At 45.3% G+C, this 27,233-nt stretch overlaps 1 protein-coding gene across 1 annotated transcript; it reads left to right on the top strand.

Moving 5' to 3' along the window:
- Positions 1 to 24,057, top strand: LOC141442071 (uncharacterized). Its single transcript, XM_074106981.1, has 11 exons — positions 1 to 123; positions 7,543 to 7,864; positions 11,745 to 11,938; positions 14,024 to 14,151; positions 14,459 to 14,806; positions 15,347 to 15,516; positions 20,024 to 20,230; positions 20,475 to 20,619; positions 21,044 to 21,298; positions 22,481 to 22,616; positions 23,567 to 24,057. The coding sequence occupies exons 2-11, from the start codon at positions 7,626 to 7,628 to the stop codon at positions 23,716 to 23,718; spliced, it is 1,974 nt and encodes a 657-aa protein (XP_073963082.1). The 5' UTR covers positions 1 to 123; positions 7,543 to 7,625; the 3' UTR covers positions 23,719 to 24,057.
- Positions 24,058 to 27,233: the final 3,176 nt, after the last annotated feature.

The following is a 27,233-nucleotide window of genomic DNA, read 5'->3' as shown; positions in this document are numbered from 1 at the left end:
CCCGACTCGCTCGTTCGCGACGCGCGTATTCGCTTTTCTTCGCTGTTCGCTCCGTCGCGTGTTCTGCTCGCGTGTGAAAATAATTCCTTGTTTTGGATTTATAATATTTTCGATTGAAATTTGGTGAGTGGTTCACTTTTGTATTTATTAGCATTTTATGAGGTCATCTTTCTAAATTGACGTTGTTAGAACTGTTTAACTATTAAGGTTCTTTAAAGTGTTGCAAAAATAAATATTATTAAAAAATATCTAAGTTATATCGCCATTAAAATAAACTAGGTATCTACTTTATTTTTAAATAATAATTATTACAATTACTCAAGTTTGTTCCTTATTTAACTTGACTGACTACAATAACGTTACTAACAGACAGACAGCGCACAGCCTAAACAACCGGATTGCATTGAAGACCATAGGAGTGCAAAAATAACAGATTTTTCTAAATTCTCGTGGAACAATTAATAAAAAAGATTCTTATATTCGCGTCAAAGTGGCTCTATCTCCGTGTTGTTCTCCAAGTACATACCCTCTGGTCAGAGCGTTGGTGGTCATCAGTGGAGCTCGAGCATCACTGGTGAACCTTCACGACGACGGTCTTGGGGAAATAGTGCGGTGATGTCCCCTCGCCTTCCACGCCGCAGAGCTGCAGTTCAGTGTTCGCAGTTGGCAATAGAGAGCGCTGCTGCCCGTCCTTACATTTATAAGCTCACTTAGTTGCCTTTTACGACACCTACGGGAGGAGAAGGGTTCATTAGTTAAAACCAGGCACGGGACGGACTCTTTTTGATACTTAACTATAATTATTATAAATAGATAATTTTATAACAGCTAAAAATGATTGCCAGGATTTTCCGAAATTCCTACGAATTTTGACAAAATAACAAAAAACCTGCCAGTTCCAATTGCAACGTAACCGCAACTGCCGACTGCCCATACATTTTTCGTTACATTCGGCACAACTGCACTCTGACTGCAACTGAAATGTAGCTAAATGCAGTCTGTATGTACTAGCCCCAAGTTAAAGGGGTGAGAATAATAGGTACAAATACAAGAAACTTGTGTTATATTTAGTACGGTGGTACAAGTATAACCATTCGTTGGTGTATCCTTTCGTCCTGGCTTTGCTTTTTATTTTATTAGATAATTAAAAGAGCTACTTGCTTTTTACCACGAGTTTCAATTCTGAGCAGACGAACTCGCAAGCTAAAGCTAGTCTCGACATAAAACTCTCCACGTACACGTAGGCACACAAATGAAACGATTATCGGGAATCAATATAAGATGTGAGTAGCCCCGCTGTATCTATCATTACATTATTATCCGTTAAGTTACTTTTCTGAAGCAGTATCGTGATGCCATCTCCGTTTACTCAAACAAAACAAGTAGAGACAGCGTCATAGATATGGAACTGAACAGAGAATGGTGCGATAGTGGCTAATTATGGCAGCGGTTATTCGAAAAACCTACGAAACACATGTTATGGGCGGTGTGTGGCGTGAACGCCGGAATGCCGTCCTGGCGGGCGCTTTCCTCGCGGAGAGAGCGCGCTGCGCCGGCGCAGCCTGCTTTATGGGCTTTATGGCGTCCGATGTGTGTCGCCGGCCGCCGCCGGCACCGCCGCCAAATTTCACTCATAACCAGATCATAACAGCAACGATGATAAGCTTATCAAGTGATAAACATACACTAAAATACAGCTAACAAAGCTGCAATGACCAGTTAGTCAGATTGAAACCTCATTTCTTTTCTATCTGTCGTACAATACTATCACAACCACATCGTTACATTAACGAGCCCGTTGTACAGTCACCTGCATTAATACATATCTGCCACAGCGGAGCTTGCAAAAGTATCTGTCCTACCGGCCCTAGAAGTAGAGTCGTATCAGATATTTATGCACGTTTTATTGTGTCAGGTATTGGTGATCGTGACTGTAGGAGAGTACCGACATGGAAATAAAGAATCAATGTCTCATAGCAATATCTGCAATGTCACGGCAATATCTCGACGGAAGCCCCAACCAGCGCAGCGGGTGCAGCGCCGGCGTCGGCCCGCGAGCGCGACCGGTCGCGCCGACTCGTTCGTTTTCTGTGGGAGGTAAACTTGTCGCGGGGAAATTTGCAAGTTTCTCTCCATACGGACAAACAACACACGATCGGTCACATTTAAATGAAACTTAAAGCAGCACTCAGTTCCACATAAGCCACTTTCCTGTGCGCAGTTACCCTCATTTTTTGGCAATTCGGACGACAGGATAGCCCAGTGGTTAGAGATCCTAAACTACGAAGCTCGAGGTCCTGGGTTCGATCGATCCCCGCTCGGGGAAGATTTTGTATGAATAACAAGATGTTTGTTCTCGAGTCTTGGGTGTTTAATGTATATTTGTATCTAAATAAGTATGTTTATCTTTGCCTAGTAGGGTTTGCTCAGACGATTCAGTGATTTGTTTGCGAAATATTCAACTTTAAGGTGCAAATTTTCATTAAAATCGAGCGTTCCCCCCTCTAAAATCTAAACCGGTGGGTGGAAAATTTTGAAAAAATTCAGAATGGTAGTAAGTTTATCAAACTTTCAAGGAAAACTATAACGGCTAAGTTTGCTTGAGAATTATTAGTAGTTTAAGAGTAAGTAGCAGCCTAAGGTATAAAATATACCTAAACTTGGAAGATTCCGTATAAAATACGAAATTCTTAGAAAAATATTACTTATTTTTTTCGTAATGGCTACGGAACCCTATTTTGGGCGTGTCCGACACGCTCTTGGCCGGTTTTTTTACCTATAAAACTGGATACGTTGAACCTAGGATACTAAAAATACGTTGTACCTTGGCCAGTGAAATTTAATATTAAAAAACATGTATTTTTTTTGTACCGATCATATCTTGATGCTAAAAGGTATTTAAGTTAAAATTAACCCGTCACGCGTCCTAGAGATTACATTAGTCCCTAACTTTTTTGTGCGGGAAATGTCCTAGAGACAACCAGTAGTCTATAGGACATTTCCTGCACAAACAGACGCTGATTACATCATGTAATCAGCGTCGTAACCAAAAACTAAGGTAACTTTTTGTTCGATCTATAAAATAATATGTACGAACTTGGCGGGAAAACTGCTGTGCGCCAATAACCAGTAAATAAGTCATTGATCCTAGAAATATGTAAACAAAACAAATAATCATTAAATATTTTCTTGATAAAAAATCACGTGTCCAAGGTACAACCTCAAATGTTCAAGGTACATCAGAGGTGTTGTATCCTAAGACATTTTTCTCTTTTTTTTCGTAAGCCTACCGTCTCAAAATTAAGAAACGAATCGCTTAGTTTTTTACCGAATAACATAGCCTAATGATCTTTAGATATTTTAATATCTGGCGTGTATTCCATTATTAGTTATTTTTCTAAAAATAAAAAAAAAACTGTCCGAGTTATAACAGCTTGCCCTACCCATCACTAGGTACAGTTAGGTAAGTCATAAGTAGTGCTGCATTGAGATATCTCAGATGAAATGTATACAGTTAGTTCCATCGCGCGGTGTCCGCTGCCCGCTGCGGCGCGCACTCATCATGACGGCGCACGCGCAGCGGTGACACGCGCTTCTAATGGGACCCATTATCGGCATTACGTCGAACGGGGAAACGTCACAACTATTCAAACTCATCTACAGTTATGTATGAGTGTTCGGATTCACAATGCAAGGAAAAGCTCTCTTTTATTTACTTAGCGCAACCGATTGCGGATCACAATCACATGTGGCATTCATTGTCTCATTAATTAGCGGCCGCACGCAACTTCAGCTAATTAGCCGCTACTTTTGCAGTAATCTTTATGAATTTATCGTGTGAAATGCATTTTCCAGATTCTGTTATCCATTGGATTAAGTATGCCAGTTTTTTTATCTTTTATTTAATTAATATCGCAGGAATGCGAAAGTAGTTAATGAAGCATAAACACAGAACTAACAATAGGAGGAATAATAGTTATTTGTGCAACAAGAGAGCAAAGTTGTTTTTTTTGCGAGTGTTGATTTTGAATCCCGAGTAAGCGAAGGATTCTATAATTGGTTAGAATCCTGAGAGGAGCAAGGGATTCAAATACACGAGATGCAAAAAAACTTTGCTCTCGTGTGACACATACAATTTTTCACCTCAGCAGCGAGAACATCATTTAAATGTAACATAAGAATAAAACCACGTAATTATACCTACCTGTTTACAAAACAAACACAATTTTTAAAAATATAATCCGATTATTAAGAAACAAATATAATAATCACATTTAAAACCATAAAAAAGTGTCCAGTAGATACAATACAAATAACAGTCATAACATGCATTGTAATTTGAACTTAGAACTTCTTGTGCTATATGTATATGTCACACTTATTTTTTAATACTGCAAAAAGCCTCATCTTGGGGTCATTAAAAAGGTTGAACAACAAACGTATAATTTATTATAAATGTTATTAAACCTTTAAATATGAATTTAATTAAGATTTCTATTACATAAACAATTCAGTTCATTCAATTTAACAAATATTTATTCCAACTATAAAAGCAATACGGAATTCTTTTATTAAAAAAAAACAAGAGAAGCGGCTTTCGTGCAACGAGGTTGCATACTTTATTAAAAGATCGGGAAATTTTACATTTTTGAAATATTTCGTCGTCATGCGTTTAGGGGCATACATGTCCAAATGTCAGAAAGTCCAGGTGTCACATTGTCCATGGTCAAAAAGTCCGAAGGATGAAACGTCCTAGTGTCTAAAAGTCCTAGCGTCAAAAAGTCCATGGTCAAAAAGTCCGAAGGATTAAACATCCTAGTGTCTGAAAGTCCTAGCGTCAAAAAGTCCATGGTCAAAAAGTCCGAAGGATGAAACATCATAGTGTCTGAAAGTCCTAGCGTCAAAAAGTCCATGGTCAAAAAGTCCGAAGGATGAAACATCATAGTGTCTGAAAGTCCTAGCGTCAAAAAGTCCATGGTCAAAAGTCCGAAGGATGAACATCATAGTGTCTGAAAGTCCTAGCGTCAAAAAGTCCATGGTCAAAAAGTCCGAAGGATGAAACATCATAGTGTCTGAAAGTCCTAGCGTCAAAAAGTCCATGGTCAAAAAGTCCGAAGGATGAAACATCATAGTGTCTGAAAGTCCTAGCGTCAAAAATCCATGGTCAAAAAGTCCGAAGGATGAACATCATAGTGTCTGAAAGTCCTAGCGTCAAAAAGTCCATGGTCAAAAAGTCCGAAGGATTAAACGTCCTAGTTCTGAAGGCCTGAATCCCATAATGTCTCATTGTATAAAGATGTGACTAACAATAAATAATACTGAAATATAACTGAAATAGATTAGAGAGCTAGATTGCTCATCTGCATTATTTCCAGTCTATTATCTAACACCCTGAGGTCCATTCTCGGTAAGATCCAGATGCATCTATGATGCTTCGTACATGTCGTGTCGAGTCAACGCGAATTGACCAGCTGGTCCAGTCATGCAGATGGACTGGGGCCTCATTCTACATTGTCTCTTTCCATATTGTTATCGTATTGTCTACGTAGTGGCAGCTCTTACTGACTTGACAGTAAAGGCGATCGAGTCGAAAACAATTCCATTGAAATAGGTGTAAATAAAACCAAAATAGAATGAGACCCCTGGACTCTCGGACATATGGACTATCCGACATTAGGGCATTATAACCTTCGAACTTTTTGACAATGGACAATGTGACACTTGGACGTTCTGACATCTGGACATGTATGCCCCTAAACGATTTGATCCTATCTCTCGCTTTTTTCGTGTTAAAGTGAAATGACAGATCAAAGTAAAGTTAAAATATTTGGAATTCAGTGAGTAGACCCAACACTGTACTCAGCATTTAAAAAAATAATAATTAAAAAGTTACTTTGTCTCTCGGAGTGAGCAAAATGCGATTTTGCTCACTGATTTCTCATAGCAAAACCTGCCTGCTTGAGGTGCTGAGGTGAAATAGTTATTTGTGCAACAAGAGAGCAAAGTTGTTTTTTGTTGCGAAGTGTTGATTTTGAATCCCGAGTAAGCGAAGGATTCTATAATTGAATCACGAGCGTTAGCGAGTGATTCTAGGTTAGAATCCTGAGATCAGCAAGGATTGAAATACACGAGATGCAAAAAAACTTTGGTCTCGTGTGACACATATAATTTTTCACCTCAGCAGCGAGAACATAATTTAAATGTAACAAGAATAAAACCACATATACCTACCTGTTTACAAAACAAACACATTTTTTTAAATAGAATCCGATTACTATCAAATGTAATAATTACATTTAAAACCATAAAAAAGAGTCCAGTAGCTACAATACAAATCGCATACTCATAACATGCAATCTTAACTTCTTGTACTAATGTCACACTTATTTTTTAATACTGCAAAAAGCCTCATCTCGGGGTAATTGAAAAGGTTGAACAATTAAACCTTTAAATATGATTTTTATTAAGATTGCTATTACATAAACATAAATAGATTTGTTAAAAAACATTCAATTTAACAAATAATAATTATACTGTAGAGGCAGTATACGGAATTCTTTTAAAAAAAAAAACAAGAGAAACGGCTTTCGTGCAACGAGGTTGCATACTTTATTAAAAGATCGGGAAAATTTACATTTTGGAAATATTCGATATATTTTTAATACCAAAAATTAATTTATGTTTGTAATCGACAAATTTGATCCTATCTCTTGCTTTTTTCGAGTTGAAGTGAAATGACAGATCAAAGTAAAGTTAAAATATTTGGAATTCAGTGAGTAGACCCAACACTGTACTCAGCATTTAAAAAAATAATAATTAAAAAGTTACTTTGTCTCTCGGAGTGAGCAAAATGCGATTTTGCTCACTGATTTCTCATAGCAAAACCTGCCTGCTTGAGGTGCTGAGGTGAAAATATAATTGTACGTGTTTTCGTGATTCCTTCCACAATCGGTTTCGCCAACTTGCCGCTGCGCCCGCTAGCCGCTACTCAACAACACACGTTTTTCCGTATTTTGTTAGACACGCACACTAAAGTACAGTACCTAGGCTAGGCTTTGTAGCGCATCACCAATGAAATGTTATTTTTGTGAACCACCATCTCTGCAATAACTAGAAATTTATTTTCTGAGAGAAATTGAAAATTGAAAATTTAATTTCATATAAATGCTTACGGAGCACTATCTGTCATCGTGTAATAATTAGCTTTATCCTAGTTTATATGTGGCTGTTTATCCCATTGCCTATTTGTTGCGTTTTAATTTTCTGATCTACTGTTGATGCACCACTACCTGCTGTAAAGAAGTCCTTCCTTCTTTCTGTAAGAAGGTTGCCTGGAAGAGATCGCTCTTAAGCGATAAGGCCGCCTATTGCTTACCTTGTAATTTTCTCCGTGTACGTGTTTTTCTGTATCGCTTACTATTTCTGTTGTACAATAAAGGGGTATTGTATTGTATTGTAGTTAAGTAATTAGCCATACGCGTGGACGCGTTTTCAGCTCGTGCGACCTGGCTATTCCTGAATGTTATGTCTGTTGTCCAGCAGCTGCCGACAGCGGTGTCAGTGGTGAGTGTGGTGCGGGCTATGGGCTGGGTCTGCGCGGTGCGTGGCGGGCCCCGCGGCGCGGCATGAACGAGAGCCGCGAGCGCATCCGGCGCGAGCGCGAGCGCGCGCGCACGGCGGCGGCCCCGCGCGCCGCGCTGCGCCGCGTGCTGCTGCTGGCCGAGGGGCGGCGCTTCCGCGAGGCGGCCGCGCTGCTGGCGCGCCTGCCCCGCCCCGCGCTGGCGCCCGCCGCCGACCTGCCGCTGGACCTGCTGGCCGACGCGCTGCCGCACTCCGCCACGCTCATCGAGACGCTGCTCAACAGGTACCTACCGACACCGACACCGACACGACCCTGATAGCCCTTATGCCCGGTTCACATTATTACGGTAAAGTCGTGCCAGTAGCGATACATTGCGGAGTCACAATCCAAACGAGTTACACAAGATCCATCGAGCACCGCAGTGTCTTGCTACTGGAACGGTTTTACTGTAATAATGTGAACACGGGCGTAGCCAGGGGGGGGCAGCTTCCTCCCCTGGAAATTGTATGTTCTGCAATATATTACGCCTCGTTTACATTTTTGATTAGTGATCAGGGCGAGTTCATGTATTTTGTGTACCATTTCTTAGCTAAATTATTCCATTGGGTATGTATCTAACCTGTAGGTAATGATAATTGTAAGTTTGGAAAATTAAAATAAATGAATAAATAAAATTTTTACTCGCACTCGCAGAAAATGTATGAACTTGCTCCGTATGACAAAACAAGCGCGGGTGATCTGACCTAAAAATCTGACTGATCTGAGGGGGGTGCCCTCCCTAGGCCAGAAGCTGGGTACGCCCATGAATGTGAACCGGGCATTACGTTCGCCACTTACGCAGAGGTGACGAGACGAATCGCGAAGTAGGAAAATCCCCAGAAGGGTATGTGAACAAAAGCTTGCGGGCCGCGCTCGCTTCGGAAGTAGTTTTTCAGGTACATATATACGAGCCACAGGACTTCATGACCGTCATCGCGACCCCGTCACGATTGTAACGTCAGAATCGGGAGCCAAACGAGTTGCGAGACGAATGCTAGGCTGGGGCGAGGTAGCGAAAGTGGAAATTTTATTATAATATGGGCACGACAGACACGGGGAGTCGCTCGACGTGATCGTTGCACTTGTTTTGAAACTTGGTCGTTTGCGGCACCGCGGTCGGCCAAACTGTGTTTATGCAACGATGCTTTCATCACCGGTAATCTGCATTAAAAAAAAGTAGTCATACGATTATTGAACGACCGCCGCCTACATTCGACCGGGTGTCGAAAATCTTCTTCAAAATTAAGCATTACGCGGGTTGTATAACGCACTTGGTGCTCGCTTTCTCCGCATGTCGTGTTTGTTTGTCTGATGTCGCCGCGACAAGTGCTGTCGGCGGCCGCGGGCGCCACTGCCCTGCCCCGCCCCCGCCCCCGCCCCCGCCCCGCCCCGCCCCGCCCCGCCCCGCCCCGCACGGCCAGCCACTTTTAATTTCATTCATTAGTCTCTGATTTGCATTTCTTGCATCGCACTGACAACCCAATCTGTGTAGAGATATACATATTAGATAACGCGAGTACCTACACCCGAGCTGGAGCCGGATCGAATAACGATATGCGACGTTTGACATGTGGCGGCGACGGTGACGGCGACGGCTGACTGACAGATCTTCAATGAATCAGCTGTTACTCTTGATGAGTTTCTGATGAAAATAAAAAAATAAAATTAAAATCCTCTTTTTCGTCTTACAGCTGAACAACCAATGCTATTTACTCTTTTTTATTGAGGAGACTTTGCTGAAGCGTTCAAGCTCTTCTCTTTTGTTATTTTCTGCACCGTAGCTCATAATAGTGTACCGAAATGGCGAAATGTGTTTGTTCATATCGTGGATCGCGCAGAGCTGCCGCCAGATGCAGAGCCCGATTAAAAGGCGGTCCACGCTAATTTTTATGATTAAAATATGAGAGAAAACTAATAACATGGCGGTTATAAGAAAGCGGAGAGATTGGAACAATGAATAATTAAACCTGTCGAGGCGCCCGCGCCGCGCCGCAGATCGAGAGATAGGTATAGCACTAATTGATACGCTGCTAGAATACGAGAACGATCTAGTTGCAACTACAGATAGGTACCTACTTGCATACAACAATGTATCGTGTACTCTCGCCGTGTTCTTCGTGTGTCAACAAACAAACCATTTCCTACAAAAGCAAAAAGTCAAGTTGGTGTTTATTTATCTAATGCTTGGAAAACTCAAACCGCAGGTGACAACATATTGTACAAGAGGCGCCAATGAGGTAAAAAAGAAATCGCAAACAGAAACTGTTGACTTACCGCGACGGTCGACGGCCGCGCGCGGGGCGCGCCGCGGTATCCGCCAGCCACACTAAAAAAAAAAGGTTAGCTGAACTAGTTATGCTGCTTGACGTTTAGCCAAAATTTACTAATTAGGAGCCAAAATAATGCTAATATTGCAAAACTGATTTTGTAAGACATCACCTAACTTTTAGCTACTAGTAGGCCTTAGTTTTTAGGGTTCCGTACCTCGAAAGGAAAAAAAAGGAACCCTTATAGGATCACTTTGTTGTCCGTCCGTCCGTCTGTCAAGACCCTTTTTCTCAGGAACGCGTGGAGGTATCCAGCTGAAATGTATATCAAATACTCAGGTCTACCTACTGTCCCTTCTAAGCCAACGCAATCAAAAGATACAGCCGTTTTTGCAGCAAATTTCTGCAATTTTTCGAAACTTGCAAGGGAATCAAACAAAACCTACAGGGTACTTCCCGTGAACTCAGAATCTTTAAATTTGGTACGAATCAACGTCTTATAGTATAGATAAAGGAAAAATTGCGAAACCATAAATTTTTAGTTAAGTTCATATACTTAGGTAAAGTTAGGTACCTACTTAATAAAAATATTTTTAATAATTTTAAAGTTACTACCTACAGGTTTGTACGGAACCCTCGGTGCGCGAGTCAGACTCGCACTTGGCCGGTTTTTTTTAGTCAGTCAAGTTATGTTACAAGCAACAATTTTTTTTGTTACTTTTAGCTAATCTTTTTTTTTAGTGCACCGCCAAAACCAAAAACACCTAAGATTGTGCTCGAAAACACATCGAGACGTCTCGTTACGTCTCGAGAACATGTTTTTTTATTTGGCTAATGCTAATGGTATCTGGGAATGTTTGTGTGCAGTGGGAAGCGTGCTGTGCTGTGAGAGCGGCGCGTCCCGTTACGCGGCGCGCGCGCTGGCTGCTTACCGTTCATTGGTTTTTGCACGACCACTAATCAGAGCGACGCGCGCATTGTCTCCGTGGGGACCGGCCGGCACCGGCACCGGCACCGGCACCGCTAGCGCCGAGCGGGAGCTCCCGGACACGACTCCCAGCTCAGAACCTCAATTGTTTCATACCAGTATGAAGAGCACACAAACTTAAGAAAATGCAGTGTCTCGAAGCCTGTGTGTTGTTAGCCGTTTTGTTGCTGTGACGGTGCACGGTGCACGGTGGGCTGACGCTGACGAGCGGCGGCGCGGGGTCAGTGCTCCCTGCTCCCCGCGCTAATGTCAGCCGGTCAGCAAACATTACGCGCCTCGCGCCTGACATAACCGCGCCACTTGCGGGCGCGCTGCATCCGCCGCGGCCGCGACGTAACAGCCGACGCACGCGCACGCGCCGCTCCGCGAGGAGGCGTCGCATGCAACAACCATCAAAAACCTCCTTCCGTGTTTGTTTTTTTAAAATCGACCTACTTCTAATTTACACGAACGTAACTGAGCGACGACTTCAGCACCTAAATGCGATCACACTGTTAAAGCAGCGTTATGTGCGAGGATGTGTTGCGAGGCAAATGTTTTTCATTAACCAATAGTGCAGTGTGAGCTGCGCCACACGCACACTCCTGATATGTAACCTATATAATAAGAATTCATTTATGTTAATAGACAGTATTTACACAGCACCCGTTTCACTCGTCTCCTCGATCGCCTCCTTACATGGCGACATTGTCTTGCTTGAACGCTTCATTTACCTCGCCTCGCTTCGCTCAGCTGTTTCCACCAGAGATGTGCTGAGCGAGGATGTGTTAATGAAACGTTTCTATTGGCTAATGAAAATACATCCCTCGCAAAACATCCTCGCACATTATGGGTGGAAACGTTGCTTAACGTACTATATTTGTTGCAGACTGGTGGAGCTGGACGTGACACCATCGCCGGCGCTGCCGCTGGAGGCGCTGGCGTGGCGGCTGGCGGCGCTGCTGGGCGGCGCGGGCGAGGCGGCGCGGCTGGCGGGAGCGGCCCGAGCACTGGCACGAGCCGCGCCCGGGCTGCCCGCCGCCGTCGACGCGCGCCGGCGCCAGCTGGACCAGGCCGTGCACGGTCAGTACCGCCGTACTGCCGTACTGCCGTACTGCCGTACAGGCGTAAGACGTCCGCTGTTGGGTATACCTCCAGTTGCTGAACCCGTGAACCCGCGGCAGGTCATCCGTCCGTCTCGTTGATGGACGTCCTATGCTGCGCTTGCCGATCCGCGGTCTCCATTCGAGAACTTTTGGAACTGGCGAAGCACTGTAACGACTCGATTTTTAAATATATGTTAAGAATTTCTGAAGTACCTTATTACGCTGTCTTCGGGCGGTAAAACTTTAGCATTTGATAACGGGTTTTCAAACTAACGTGGTTTGAAACTGACGTCGTGTGAAAATCGAGTAGTTACGGTGCCAGCCACTGCGTACCCCATCCCGCCCCGCTGCTGCACAGGTGGTTGCGGGAGAATTGCTCTCCGCGGAGGCAAAACAATAACAAGTCATTAACAGTTGATTCAACAACCGTAACTGACCCAGTTGCGGCGGCGGCGGCCATTACCGCCGCGACACCTGCTGCGCTGCGAGCTGCGCAATAACAGCCGATCGAGGGGAGGGGGGGCGATTGGCATGTGCTGCGATGCTCGGATGCACATAAGTGAAGATCAAATAGTAAACCTTTATTCCTCGCTGGCTATTGCATGAAATATTGCGATTGTATTGATTTATTAATTAATTGTTTGATGAAATTAGACATATTAATAGTTAGTGGTAGAGTATCTTCTTCTCGGCGAGGCCCGAGCGTCACCGCGCGACAAGTCTCGCGCCGCCCCCCGCGGCGCAAGCTTTCTCTTTGCGCCGAGCCATTAGCGCAATTAATATGAATTAATAACATGTTGGTACACATCTGAAAGTCGCGACGAACCGCGCTGCGGAAGCCCGCGTCGCTATCTGCCGCGCGGCGCGTCGCGGAGGCGGAGGCCGGCCGCGCCAACAGATCACTATCGAAAGCTATGGAAACAATTACGATTTGTTGCGGCTAATAACATGGAAGTGTAATGCTTCATATCCGCGCATGCGCCTTGAGCGGCTTGCGAAACGCTCGCCTTCGCCGCGAGGCTGCCCCCGTGACCGCTCGTATCGATCACAAATACAGTCAATCTACCCATACTACGACTGTAGGGATTCTTTCAGTAACAGCTTCTACAATAAAGGTATATACAACGGCCCCCAATTTGTCCACGGTTAGCCACCGTTGCATGGAATCCGTAGCTTCGCCGCCGTATGTAGAGTTCTTTCGTTTTATTTGACGTTACCGACTTGTTTGATGTTTCAAATTACCAGAGAAAACATGTGGTCATCGAATGGTTTCGTAACACGAAAGTGGCATCACGCTTAGACAAATTGAAAATTTCTTGCCATTTAAGTACTTATGTATTTTAGAGGCAAGTAACTCGACGGAAAGTGCCGCTCTCGTGTTGTAATGCTGCGGTGAAGTAGCTCATTCAAATATGAGCACAGTCAACGATTGCTAAAGTACCTGCCTGCTTTTATAGTTGAGTGAGATTGGCTGGCTGTAGTATGTTGTGGTCCCTTTATCAAATGAAGGGCCATGCATGGCCATCGCTACATCTCCGTTATAGAAATAGAAGTAAACTTTATTGTATGACTGTGTACATAATAGGGTGGTTAGAAAAGGTAAATAAGCCTCAACAGTTTGTCCATTTCGGACGTACAATATAAAAACTCATTATATAATTTATCGTAAATAACAGCTATAATTATTTACGCGCACATAATAATGAAATATTTCAATGACCAAAAAAATATTTTGTATCATAAAAGGTTTTATTTATAAGCCAATTTTTGAGTGTAAACTTCAACTTTTTACCCTCTAGCTTTTCTAGTTCTCGTTGGCGCTACGGTTCTTAGTTCTCAAGATATCATATGGCGTACCCTTACCTCCGGTACCCACAACGGCGATGGCAGCGCTGGCCCTCGCTTCGGGAGAAAATTTTCTGGTGCTTAATTTAAAGTTGTCTCTCGTGCAACTTCCCACAACATTTTGGTACCCTTCGCCAGCTGGCGCCCAGTCTGGGCGACGGCTGGTAGACGGGCACGTGTGGGGTGGTTGAGTGACCGTCCCTGTGGCATGCGGCAGGTCTGGGCACGCACGGGCTGACGGCGGGCGGCGACGGCCAGCTGGTGTCGCTGCATGCGGCGCTGCGGGACGAGCTGCACGCGCACCAGGACGCCTACAAGCAGGCGCTGCACAAGATACACGAGCTGGTGAGTGCCGCACGCGCGACGGGACCCAGCACCGCCTTGAAATAAGCACGGGTTCTATGCGCTGACTCAACCTTATAAACTCAACTACTCAATGTACCTACGTAAGGCATTCGTTCTCAAAGCTTTGCATCGAAAAATTTTTCTAAACACGTGTTGTGTGTTCACACCTTCGCGATTCACGGCAACTGTAAATGAAGTAGGCATGACAGACCAGTACCCGTTTCGAGGCAGTAGGGCCTCCACCTACGGAACAAGCAGACCGGCGTGGAGCTCACACAGTGAGCAATGGAGTGTTGTGTTGTTGCAGTCGGCGGTGACGGCGGTGGCGGCGCCGGCGCAGTCGAGCCACCAGCGGCTGCTGGCGCTGCGCGCGGGCGAGGTGGAGCAGCGGCTCATCGACAACGCGTCGCTGCTGGCCGCCGTGCAGCGCGCGCCCCCCCGCCTGCCCGCGCTCGCCGCCGCGCTCGCCGCGCGCGTGCGCTGCGACAAACAGGCGCTCGCCGCCGCCGGCCTCGCGCGCCGCGCCATGCCCGCGCCCCACGTGCCGCCGCACGAGGACACCAGGTGTGTAGCGACAAACAGGCGCTCGCCGCCGCCGGCCTCGCGCGCCGCGCCATGCCCGCGCCCCACGTGCCGCCGCACGAGGACACCAGGTGTGTAGCGACAAACAGGCGCTCGCCGCCGCCGGCCTCGCGCGCCGCGCCATGCCCGCGCCCCACGTGCCGCCGCACGAGGACACCAGGTGTGTAGCGACAAACAGGCGCTCGCCGCCGCCGGCCTCGCGCGCCGCGCCATGCCCGCGCCCCACGTGCCGCCGCACGAGGACACCAGGTGTGTAGCGACAAACAGGCGCTCGCCGCCGCCGGCCTCGCGCGCCGCGCCATGCCCGCGCCCCACGTGCCGCCGCACGAGGACACCAGGTGTGTAGCGACAGACAGGCGCTCGCCGCCGCCGGCCTCGCGCGCCGCGCCATGCCCGCGCCCCACGTGCCGCCGCACGAGGACACCAGGTGTGTAGCGACAAACAGGCGCTCGCCGCCGCCGGCCTCGCGCGCCGCGCCATGCCCGCGCCCCACGTGCCGCCGCACGAGGACACCAGGTGTGTAGCGACAAACAGGCGCTCGCCGCCGCCGGCCTCGCGCGCCGCGCCATGCCCGCGCCCCACGTGCCGCCGCACGAGGACACCAGGTGTGTAGCGACAAACAGGCGCTCGCCGCCGCCGGCCTCGCGCGCCGCGCCATGCCCGCGCCCCACGTGCCGCCGCACGAGGACACCAGGTGTGTAGCGACAAACAGGCGCTCGCCGCCGCCGGCCTCGCGCGCCGCGCCATGCCCGCGCCCCACGTGCCGCCGCACGAGGACACCAGGTGTAACGTGTAGCGACAAACAGGCGCTCGCATCGAGTCCGCAGCCAGATCAGAGAGATGCATATCCCGTGATCATATCAGTTCATTCATACTAGGTATATAATCAGTGGGTCGCACGAGCCGAAGACCTGGGAAACTTTTGACTATTTACAGAACGCTTTAAAGAACGCTAAAGTAAACGAGGGCAAACTACGCGCTTTACGCCAAGCCCAAGCGCCGCTCCGTCATCCCCGAAGCCGGTGGCATATAATCTGGCAAATAATTGTTGTCCTGAAAGTATTTTGAAGATAACTAGAAGTTGGCCAAGACCAGCGAAGCCAAAACAGACGGATCGCATCCCCTGCGACGTAACCCCGCAACGTCGACTGCCAATACAATTAAATCGCATCCAACGTTAGTACAGCTTGTGTGCAGTTGTGACAATTATCTACAATGGAATGCAATGAAAATTGAAAGAGCAATCGCCAGTTGGCAGTTATAATTTGGAATGCACTGTACTGGCCCTAAAAACAGTCTCAACAAAACATATTCATGTTGTCATGTTGTAGATAGCTAAACACGCTACTAGTCGATTAATTTGTATAGTTGGCTCGGTCGATCTTAAAGTTCTGGAAGCGTATCAAAACCTTGGAAATGGAAATATTTTGTAAGTTTACGATTATCGCGGCTTCCTGTTGTAAAGTGTTATTTGGCGATTACTGAGCAGCAGCAGGAAGCGCGCTGCGAGGGCCGCGCGGTTAACAGGCGATTAGCATAAGCGCGAGATGTTTATTACGGACGCATTCCACACTTGAATATTATGCGAGTAGATCTTATCGTTATACCGCGCTTAGTTAAATTACTTCAGGTGTTACATTGTAGTTTAATAGCGTTTAATGTCCGTCGAGGCACGCCGCCACAGGATACCTAAGTAATTAAATATTATAGCTAGTGCTCGTACGCTGCGGCCACGCGCCGCGCCGCGCCGCCGCGCCGCTGATGGCCGTGCTCTGCTCACAACACAACACAACACAACACAACACAACAACAACAACAACAACAACAACAACAACAACAACGAGACCAACTCGTAGCCGGCGCGCCGCTGCGACAGTGGACTCGCTTTTCGCTGCATCGCTCAGAGATGTACCTATCTATTCTAGAAACCTTAGTAAATATTCACTCTCACAATGTAACACAATTAATGAAAGCGACTTCCATGAGAATAAATCTCTAGATTTTTTGTGCGGAACTCTATGTTCAAGACTTTTACGTTCACAAATGGTTGGAAAAACTACGAATGTGCTCTCTATCTCGAGATGAGCGCAGGCCGCGTCGTTAACCAGCATTATAAAACAGATTAGTTCGATATTACAGCACATTAGATAACCGCGCATTCCGCCGTGTTGGCTTTCCCTCGCCCGTGTCAGCTTAACAAACCGCACAAAAGACGTGGTCGACAATTTCCTCCATTTGCACCCGCATGCTCCGTGAACCGCCTGCAGCTGCACGCCAAATGGAATAATAATCATCTGATTCCATCGCGCGGCGGCCTTTGGTAGCTTTCGTTTTCTCGCAGTGTTTAAAGCTGTTAACGCCATAAAAGTATCGGCGCGGCCGGCAGGTGCGCCGCGTGTGGAAAGCGATCACTTGTACTTCTTCCTCGTGCTAATTACCTACTGTATTTTGAACTGTATAAAAAATCTCTTCATCGTGGCTCTCATCCTGCTACATGTAGCTGAGACGGTTCCCGCGCCGACGGGCGACGGCCGCGCCGTGTCCTCCGGCGACGACTTTTATCGATTTATCGGTTACTGTTGAAATCAAAAGTAACGAGCCCGCGCCACGCGAGGCGCAGGCGCAGCAAACCGCCGCGAGGTCGTGGGACCGCAGCCATAACCGTTTCAGACCTACATATTTTGTACATTTATGTATATTGCACACGGTTAATCACAAGCGTGCTAAATCACAAACGATCGTAAAGAACCCAAATTCATTCACAGCCATTTTATTTCTCAACTCAACTCGACCGCGCCTTCAAGATATGTACCTATCAAAATAAAATACGGTCTATCTTAGCAGCCCTTCTTCTTCTTTCTTAAGAGCCCGTCTTCAAGTATCAGTCAGCGTGTGCGTTGTGCAACTTTTTGTGAGCGCTCGCGTCAAGTGGCGGTGCAGCGGGCTGTCCCGGGTCCGGGTGCTCCCGCGCTGCGGCTGTGCTGCCCCGCGGCGGCAAGCGGCGCGCTTATTAGTAGAAGCTGATAGAGCAGCAGAAGTTAAACTTGCTCTGGCTCTGGCCACAGGATAAATAATAGTACTTAAGTACTCTGGGACCAGTTCATCTTGCTTGGTTATGGGGCCACCTATGCCAGCAGGGCTACTATGAAACTAGAAACTCGAAGTTAGTGTCGTGCCTTCCCTCTAAGTCAAAGTCAAAGTCAAAATATCTTTATTCAATTTAGGCTAGGTAGGTATAACAAGCACTTATGAATGTCAAAAAAAATCTACCACCGGTTCGGAAAAACCTCTGCTGAGAAGAATCCGGCAAGAAACTCAACGAAGTATATAGATATATAATATATACATATATATTTTATAACAGATTTACAATATTATTAAATGATATGTATACATCACAAGTATTTAACACAACTTTATTTTTAACACAGTAGGTTCGCTATTTGAAGGGATCGCTAATGCGGATCGGAATTATTTCCAAATATCCCTGTCCATGATATAATCATTAATCTGACACTTATACTGTTTAATACGAGAGCGAGCGATACTTCGAGTTTCGAGTTTCGTAGTAGCCCTGCTGGCGGCTCTCAACTGAACCTAACTGGCCTGGTGTTAGTCCCAGAAAATCGTGATTGAATCGGGTTTTACTCTCCGTAGAACCTTCTAATAGAGAACGTTATAATGACACTAGCTTTTGCCCGCGACTTCGTCCGCGTGGAATAGTAACTTTGGAAAGTGTTTAAGTTATTTAGGGTACCTATTCTGCCAATAATAGCACATAGAAACCTCTACGGTTTACTGAAAATAAGCTATTTTAATACATGCTTTATATCTAAACTATTTTTTTTGTTCTTCCATTCGTTCTAAAACATAAATATTTTGCGGGTAGCCATATTTAGCAATACGACATGTATTCTACCCTGCCAACACAAAAGATTAGTCCTTTTCATAGTGAACTCTTGACATCTTACGTCCTTTATTGTAAGTTAGGAGGGTAGGATTATAATTAAGACGTCATTCTTACTAAGCATAGCTACACATTTTTCGGATAAGTATACTTATAGAAAATTTGTTTGGAATTCCTTAAGAACTTTCATCCCCATATTTTCAAGTATGAAAAATGTCGAAATGTGAAAAGAGCCGGAACAAATGTTTTTTAGGGTTCCGTACCTCAAAAGGAAAAAAATGGAACCCTTAGACCCTATATCCCGTAAACGCGCGGAGTATGTATCGAGTTGAAATTAAAACCCTAAACTCAGGTCAATAGTCCCGAAAGCTGTGAAAAAATCGAACTTCTAAGTTAACGCAATCAAAAGCTACAGTCATTAAAAAAGTGTTTCCATACAAATCGCCTTAACTGAAAAAGGTTTAGGGTACTTCCGGCTGTCCTAGAAACTTGGAATTTTGTATAAAGGTAGCTCTATTAGCAATTTTTTTTCCTAACACTGGATATTCATTCATAAATACCTACGTACGGAACCCTTGATGCGCGAGTCTGAGTCGAATTTAACCAGTTTTTTTTGTTCTTATCGAATACCTAAACATAAAGATTCATCGATTTATCTTTGATAATGACGACGTTCCATATAAACTTTCATCCCCTATTTCACCCTCACACAGGAAGAATTTTAAAAAACGCGCGAACAAATATCTATTTATCTCTTATCACGTGCCCAAATGCCAAGTTTCACAAAGAACCATCGATTTATCTTCGACAATGACGATCTTTATATATAAACTTTCATCCCCTATTTCACCCCCATACAGGAAGAATTTAAAAAAACGCGCGAACAAATGTCTATTTATCTCTTAATCACGTGCCGAAATGGCAAGTTTAATAAAGACTCATCGATTTATCTTCGATAATGACGACCTTCCATATGAACTTTCATCCCCTATTTCATCCCCCCACAGGTCGAATTTTCAAAAAATTTTCAAATTTCAAATACCGACTTATTTTTATTAAGTTCCTAAATGCCAAGTTTCATGGTTTTATCTTCGACAGCGACGAACTTCCACCATATAAACTTTCATCCCCTATTTCAACCCCTTAAAGCCTCTTTTTCGCGATAAAACATAGCCTATGTTCTTTCCCATGGTCTATTCTATCTCTGTACCAAATTTCATCCAAATCGGTTCAGCGGTTTTGGCGTGAAAGCGTAACAGACAGACAGACAGACAGACAGACAGACAGAGTTACTTTCGCATTTATAATATTATAGTATGGATGTTAAAATAGTGTGCGTGACACTGTTGCCTGACTGCTACAGCGTGTCGTGTGTGTGTACAGGCCCGTGGCGGGCGTGCTGATGAGCTACTCGCGCGGCTGCGCCACGCTGCTGGCGCTGATGACGGGCGGCGCGCCCCCCGCGGCCCCCCGCCCCCGACACCCCCGACACCCCGCCGAGCCCTCCCCGCCGCGCTCGCCGCCCGACTCCTCCAGCGACGGCTACCACCCCGATAGTGATCACTCACCTCCACTCCCGCTCACGGACAGGTACGTGCCACTCGTAGCTTAGTTTAATAGCCTCGATATAGACATCATTTCGCGGTGCGAAAAACGACAACATTGCCAAAGCCTTCGTCGCGGAACAAAACCGACAGCAAACGGGTAAGAGGCGCGAACGCGAACGTGCCGCGAAGCCGCGGAGAAGATATGAATCGGATCTCATCGGATCGGATCGGAACTCGTAACGAGTATAGGGCGTGTTGTACCTAAAGAAGTATTGCGTTGGTTGCAGGGGCGCGGAGGTGGCAGGCGCGGTGGCGGCGTACGGCGCGGCGTGGGCGCGGGCGGCGGCGCGCTGGCTGCCCGCGCTCGCGGACCTGCCCGAGCTGGCGCGCGCGCCCACGCTGCCGCACAAGATCGTCTTCTCCGTCGTCGTTGTGAGTACTAACACCTGCTCTATACTTACTTGTACCCACTTGTACGCTATGGATATTCATACAAATAGTTGTAAATCGACCCCGTCTAGAGTAATATTTAATTAACACTCGCGTGCGAATGACAAAACAAATCGTGCGGCAAGCGGTACGTCACAAGAGGTATGCTCGAATGAGGATTATGAGGATAATTATTGGAAATTAATTTTCTTTCGGGTTCCACGCGGAATACGAGGCGAGAGTGTAAATGAAGTGCACGTAAGAGTATTTGGTTGACGTCTCTTTCATATTAAATATAATGACCCGGATAACTCACGTCTCCGGACGTCCGTCGTCGGACGTGAGTTATCCGGGTCATTATATTTAATATGAGTGAGTCTCACGGTAGTTTCATGTTCAAAATTGACGTCTCTTTCTCTGATTCCAGTTATCTTTTCGCGCCGCGATAAGTCTGCGCGATAAACGACTGAACGAGGTGAAGGCGCTGCTGGGCGTCGAAGAGGGCGCCGACGGCGCGGGCGACGCGGCGGGCCCCGGCGGCGAGGGCGGCGAGGGCGGCGAGGGCGGCGAGGGCGGCGCGGCGGAGGCTGTGGCGCGGCTGGAGGCGGCGGCGCTGCGCGTGCTGCGCGCCGGCGCGGGCCGCTGCCCGCTGGCCGACACCGAGCGGACCGTCGTGGCGCAGGTGGGTAACGTGTGCGGTGTGCGGTGTGCGGTGGGCGGTGGGCGGTGGGCGGCCTCTCGGCTGACTAACACGTGACACCTTTCTCGCGCGCGGTTGACGAGACGAATCGCGAGGCAAATCACGAGAAGTCTCGCCTCATGTCGCGCTCGCTTAGAGAATGTTTATTTTGCTCGATTTGAGGGACTTAAACGCGACGCGTGCGTGCATGTGCATATTCACATTCGCAGTCTCCTCATAACATTGAATATTATGAAGAAAATCGTTAATTATTATTACCCGACTGCGAAGAAGGATGATTATGTGTTTGACGCGTATGTATGTATGTAAGTATGTATGTATGTATGTCTATTCCTACGTCCTCTCGTAACTACTCAACGGCTGAACCGATTTTGATCAATGATACGTCAACGTCATTGGATTCGTCTTGATGACGCGAGTGACACTGGGTACATGAAATTCTTGAAAAATCAAAATGGCGGATTTTTGCGCCAAATTGTAAGTTTTCAAAAAATGATTTTTTTTCGTAAGTAGTATTTCAAACTTAATAATTAAAGACCACTAAATATTGTACTGTTCGGTAGGTTCTTTTAATTTTTTAATTCTGTCGATCCTTAATGCTCCACTCATCCGCTTAAATATTGAAGATCCGTCAAATTAATGAATTCGCTTAAAGCTGCGTACGGGCAGCGCGTACGTTGGTACGCGTAGTCGATTACGCGTACAGCTTCTGTACGGACCGCCACGAACCTAAACGCGAGCATAATCGATCCATAGCGCTACGAGCTCACGAGCTCCAGAGCTTTATCCATTTTGCCGTCCAAATATCGCGTACCAGAACGAGCGCGTCCTTTTTGACGCGCATCAAAGACCGACTCCCGGCGAATCGCCCGCAAGTCAATTCACGCAGCACGCGTTCGCCAAGAGTGTACGCGTAGCTGCACATAGGGACATGGCGTTCCAGGACACGCGTAACAGACTACGCGTACCAATGTACGCGCTGTCCGTATGCAGCTTAACGTTTGACAATTGTTTTTGTTTTTTATTTTGTACAATGAATTTTAGTCGCACGCCAGTGATAACTATCATAGAATTGAAGTCATAACGAAGAAATTGTAAATAGAGTTAATATTTCCATGTATAATGCGAGGTGCCGTGCGAGATATATCCTGGCGGGTGTTGCAGGTGGCGGGCACGCTGCGCGAGTACCCGGGGCTGGCGCGCGCGGCGCCGCTCCGCGCGCTGGGGGCCGCCGCCGCGCGCGCCGCCTGGCGCCTGGCGCTGCTGCCGCCGCTGCGGCTCGACACAGACTTCAGCGCCAGTGAGTGCCCCTGCCGTCTGCCCCACACACCACACCCCACACACCACACACCACACACCACACACCACCGGCATGACACTATATTGCACTCTACGATATTAACTTCACTATCCCCGCGACCCGTTTACTCGCGGCTTAGATTAATGATCCAGCAGTTGAATCGAAATTCCAAGATCCCATGGGAATTTCCGAAAATTACATCATAGTCATTGATGCTACATTAAAAATAGCATCCTAAGTCGAGCCGTTTGATCATGAAGAGTAACAAATAAAAAATCCAGTGGGAATTTTCAAAAAATACATCATGGTCTTCACTGACATTACTTTAAAAACAGCTGTGCTAAATTTCATAACCCTGAATTCAGCGGTTATGATTTTAAAGTTTTATACCGATCCCGTACAAATATCGGGATGAAAAGTATATACATTCATAATTTCATCCAAATCTGTCCAATCATTTTAGCATGAAGAAGTTACAAAAGCAAACACACACACACACACACATGCTCACTAACTGTCGAGTTTATAATATTAATAAGATTAAGATCCGAATGAATAAAATATCAATGATTAAACTCTCGGCCCTACCTTCTAATGCGGTTGGCCTGGATTAATCTCTCAGCCCTACCTGCCGCTGCGGTTGGCGAGGATTAAGCTCTCAGCCCTACCTTCCGCTGCGTTTGGCGCGGATTAAGCTCTCAGGTCTACCTTCCGCTGCGGTTGGCGCGGATTAAGCTCTCAGCCCTACCTTCCGCTACGGTTGGTGCGGATTAAGCTCTCAGCCCTACCTTCCGCTGCGGTTGGCGTGGATTCCGTTAAATTCGCAGTTATCGACTGCACAAAAGTGTTTCCACTGAATGTCTATGAAACCAAAGAGCGGAGTCTGCTCCGCTTGCATTACATAAGTTTAAAAGTCCAGCCAATTAATGTGAATTAATTGTCATTGTCAGCGCGCTTCGATCCCGCGCGGCACGTGCGCTGGTGCGCGGGCGGCGCGGAGGCGGGCGCGGGCGCGCGCGGCGCCGTGCGCTCGTTCGTGTGGCCCGCGCTCATGGACGGGGACCGCTGCCTCTTCCGCGCCGTCGTGCTCACCGACGCTTGACCGCCAGCCGCCAGCCGCCAGCCGCCAGCCACCCCTGCTGCTGGGATAGGGCTCTGTCTATAGCTAATCGTCTTGCTTGTTCAAATTTTAACACATGAACGATCACACATTAGGGATTACATGTTTGGGATGTATTAAACAGGGACTATTTTAAAAAGTAAAAAAGGTGCTGAAAGTAGACTCGTTATTAAGATTGTTTAGACGCTTGAACGCCTCCATTGGTCGCGGCTGTCTGTTAAAGCGATGGTCACCGACAATACGTAGCGTTGTGTATTTTGTCTTGTACTGACTGTGTATAGTCCATTGTAGATATTATTAAATAAGTTATATTAATTTTAATGGTAGTATCATTTGCTACCCTGTTTCCCTCTTACCCCTCATCCTGTAATAATAACTAATAAAACACGCATCACTTCTTTAAACTATAAGAAGGTAAAAGAAAACAGGAATAAGCATCATAAAGCCTAGGTACTCGTATAGTAATTCTGATCTAGTTTATCCGGTTTCCGGAGCAAGGAACAAGAGCCTGCGTTTTTCTTCTCCGTAACTCTAAATTATTAGAAAGAAACAATTTATTGCACTGAATCGGCTCACACGCAAACAACAAAGTAACACAGGTAGTAAATACTGACACATTGCAAAATTATGAAGATATAACCTTGTATAGATGAACCATCTAAACATTGGGCGATTGACAGTCACAGTTTAATAGGGACCCTATCAAGATGGTCACTGACGCTAATATAATTTTAAAATGGCAGACCTGGCACTGCCCTGGGGCAAGGATATCTCCAATTGTTAATCGGTAAGCGGTAGCGGCAACGGCATCTTGAGGACGCTTGCTAAGCGTTATGACAGTCCCCTCGTATGGCATATGGTGAGGAAGGCTATAGGTGCCACTAGCTAATAGTTATAGTTATCTTTGTAAGTCTTTACGAACATAGAACTTAAGCATTTATTTTACACACTAACCAAAATACTTATACCTTAGATGAATGATTGGTCTCGCGCGCTCGCTCGACTAGATACCGCGCTAACTAAAAACAAAACGTTCGTGAATGCGGCAACTCAATATTGTAGTGTGCGTAAGAACGGTGTAAGACAATTTGCAAGGATGCTAGTGTGCGTGACGAATTGTGTTGCCAGCTGCTCCACTGTTACCCGAATTATTGGGAAAATAAATTATTCTGTGGTCTATGAAGTTACTGGTTACAAAATGTATCTTGGGAAATACTTAGAAATTAAGAAGTAATTAAAAGTCAATGTATTAATATGTTTGTGTATAGGTTAGGCGTAGGTTTCTTCTTTAAAAAAATGGTAGGTATGATGTAGGTATATCAATGATCAGGCCTCACTTTTAATTAAAAAATATATATATTAAGGACATTCAATATTTACAAATTATTACTGAAAATTCATGGACTGAGTCACCAACTAAGAAGTTTGCGTACTTAACACGTTGCACCTATAGTTAAACCTAATATTTTTCCCGTAATACCTAAGTAAATCAGCTGATCGGGCTTTTGACTGGGAAGACGAAAAACATTTTTAATTTTAGGACAAATTCACCCCTTAATTAAATAGTGTCGGGTAACAATTTATACACCTTCAGTGTATAATATCACAAAGATAAACATTAAATAATATAGTACTAGGTTATGTATATATAATAATTACGTTAGATACTTAAATAAAATAAGTTATTAAAATTTATCATCATTTAATGATGATAACAACAAAATTCAATTTATTAAAATCTCAACCACGGGGAATTTGATTCTTGTGTACGCGGCAACACAGAATGGCGTTTAGGGTTCATGTTATTTTATTTTGTAATTTCGAAATTATACGATATTTACTGATGGTATGTGATCCCAGTGTCCTTCTTATTTCTTGTAGTATTCATTTTAAACAGTTTCACTGCGAAAACTGGCATTTTACTTCGGTTTATGACCAAAATTTAACAAAAATTCGGGACATGCACATTACGCACAGTTTGCAACGCGACTGACTCGCCTCGGGCTCAGGTACGCCAATTTCGGCGTACTATTTGTTGCCGCATTTGACAAGTACGCCGGCGGTATCTAGTCGAGCGAGCGCGCGAGACCAATCATTCATCTAAGACTTAACTTATATAGATGATTGTAAAAATTATCTGAAATAAAAAATTATTATTATTATTATAATCCTGTCCATTTCGTCACGTATTGAAATAAAGCGGTCATAGACATTATATGAAATCGTATTCTATTTTATATTTGTGTGTTTTAGTTTGTGTCCATCATTTGCTCATGGACTGTATGTAATACAATGCTACGAGGAACACACCTTACTTACGTCGTGATTACAAATTCAAAAACCTGATCCGTGTCTAAGCATACGTGTCTATGTGAACTGATTTGAGCAAATGTAAAAAAGCAGGATCATAATCTGTTTAACCTCATCAATTAAAAACCGGCCGAGGGCGTGTCGGACACGCTCAAAATAGGGTTCGGTAGCCATTACGAAAAAATTAAGTAATATTTTTCTAAGGATTTCGTATTTTATACGGAATCTTCCAAGTTTAGGTATATTTTATACCTTAGGCTGCTATTTACTCGTAAACTACTAATAATTCTCAAGCAAACTTGGCCGCTATAGTTTTCCTTGAAAGTTTGATATACTTATTACCATCCTGAATTTTTTCAAATTTTTCCACTCACCGGTTTAGATTGTAGAGGGGGGGGGGGACGCTCGATTTAAATGAAAATTTGCAATTTAAAGTTGAATATTTCACAAACACATCACTGAATCGAAAAATCGTCTTAGCGAACCCCTAATGATTTTAAAAGACTTACCCAACGATACCCCACACTATAGGGTTGGATGAGAAAAAAATCATCCCCACTTTACGTCTATGGGAGGTACCCTAAAAAATTTTTTTTTAATAACTTAATTGTACGATTTTGTCCGCATAGTTTACCTTTATATTCATGTAAAATTACAGCTTTCTAGCATTGATAGTCCCTGAGCAAAGCCGCGGACGGACTGACAGACAGACATGGCGAAACTATAAGTGTTCCGTTTTTGTCATTTTGGCTCCGGAACCCTAAAAATGTGCAAGTATTTTCCATACCAAAGAAACGTTTAAAAATCATACGCAGTAGCGAAGTATGTTTGCCGACAGCTAAAAAAGACCGCGGTTGCTGTTTTTCTTCGCATTAAACATCTGCAACTTACATTTAAATGTTCAGGCGTGATAACCTCGTTTAATTAAGGCAACTGCCCGATCCAATGCAGAGTTGATATTGATACAGATCGAGCGGCAACGGTACACTTATGTGCATTCCGGTGATTGCATCGGACGTGCAACTATACGAGTATATTGCGATTTGCGATTTTCTTGAGCCGACTGCAAACTAACAGACTATTTTCTCGCTCAAGAAACGAACAAAAGATATAAGATCCTGTGTGAGTAAAAGAGACACATATATTAATAGTTGATCGCTGGCGGTTCACACTGCCGGCGAGAACTC

The sequence above is a fragment of the Choristoneura fumiferana genome, chromosome 25, assembly GCF_025370935.1.
Source record: "Choristoneura fumiferana chromosome 25, NRCan_CFum_1, whole genome shotgun sequence".
NCBI lineage: Eukaryota > Metazoa > Arthropoda > Insecta > Lepidoptera > Tortricidae > Choristoneura > Choristoneura fumiferana.
This window is presented reverse-complemented; position numbering and strand designations above follow the sequence as displayed.

What these genes read in the sequence shown, in the direction of transcription:
- LOC141442071 (XM_074106981.1), top strand. Translation starts at nt 7,626, where the DNA reads ATGAACGAGAGCCGCGAGCGCATCCGGCGCGAGCGCGAGCGCGCGCGC. An exon ending in CCACTCCCGCTCACGGACAG is followed by an intron (nt 20,231 to 20,474) that starts GTACGTGCCACT and finishes CGTTGGTTGCAG; the next exon opens with GGGCGCGGAGGTGGCAGGCG. An exon ending in AGCGGACCGTCGTGGCGCAG is followed by an intron (nt 21,299 to 22,480) that starts GTGGGTAACGTG and finishes CGGGTGTTGCAG; the next exon opens with GTGGCGGGCACGCTGCGCGA.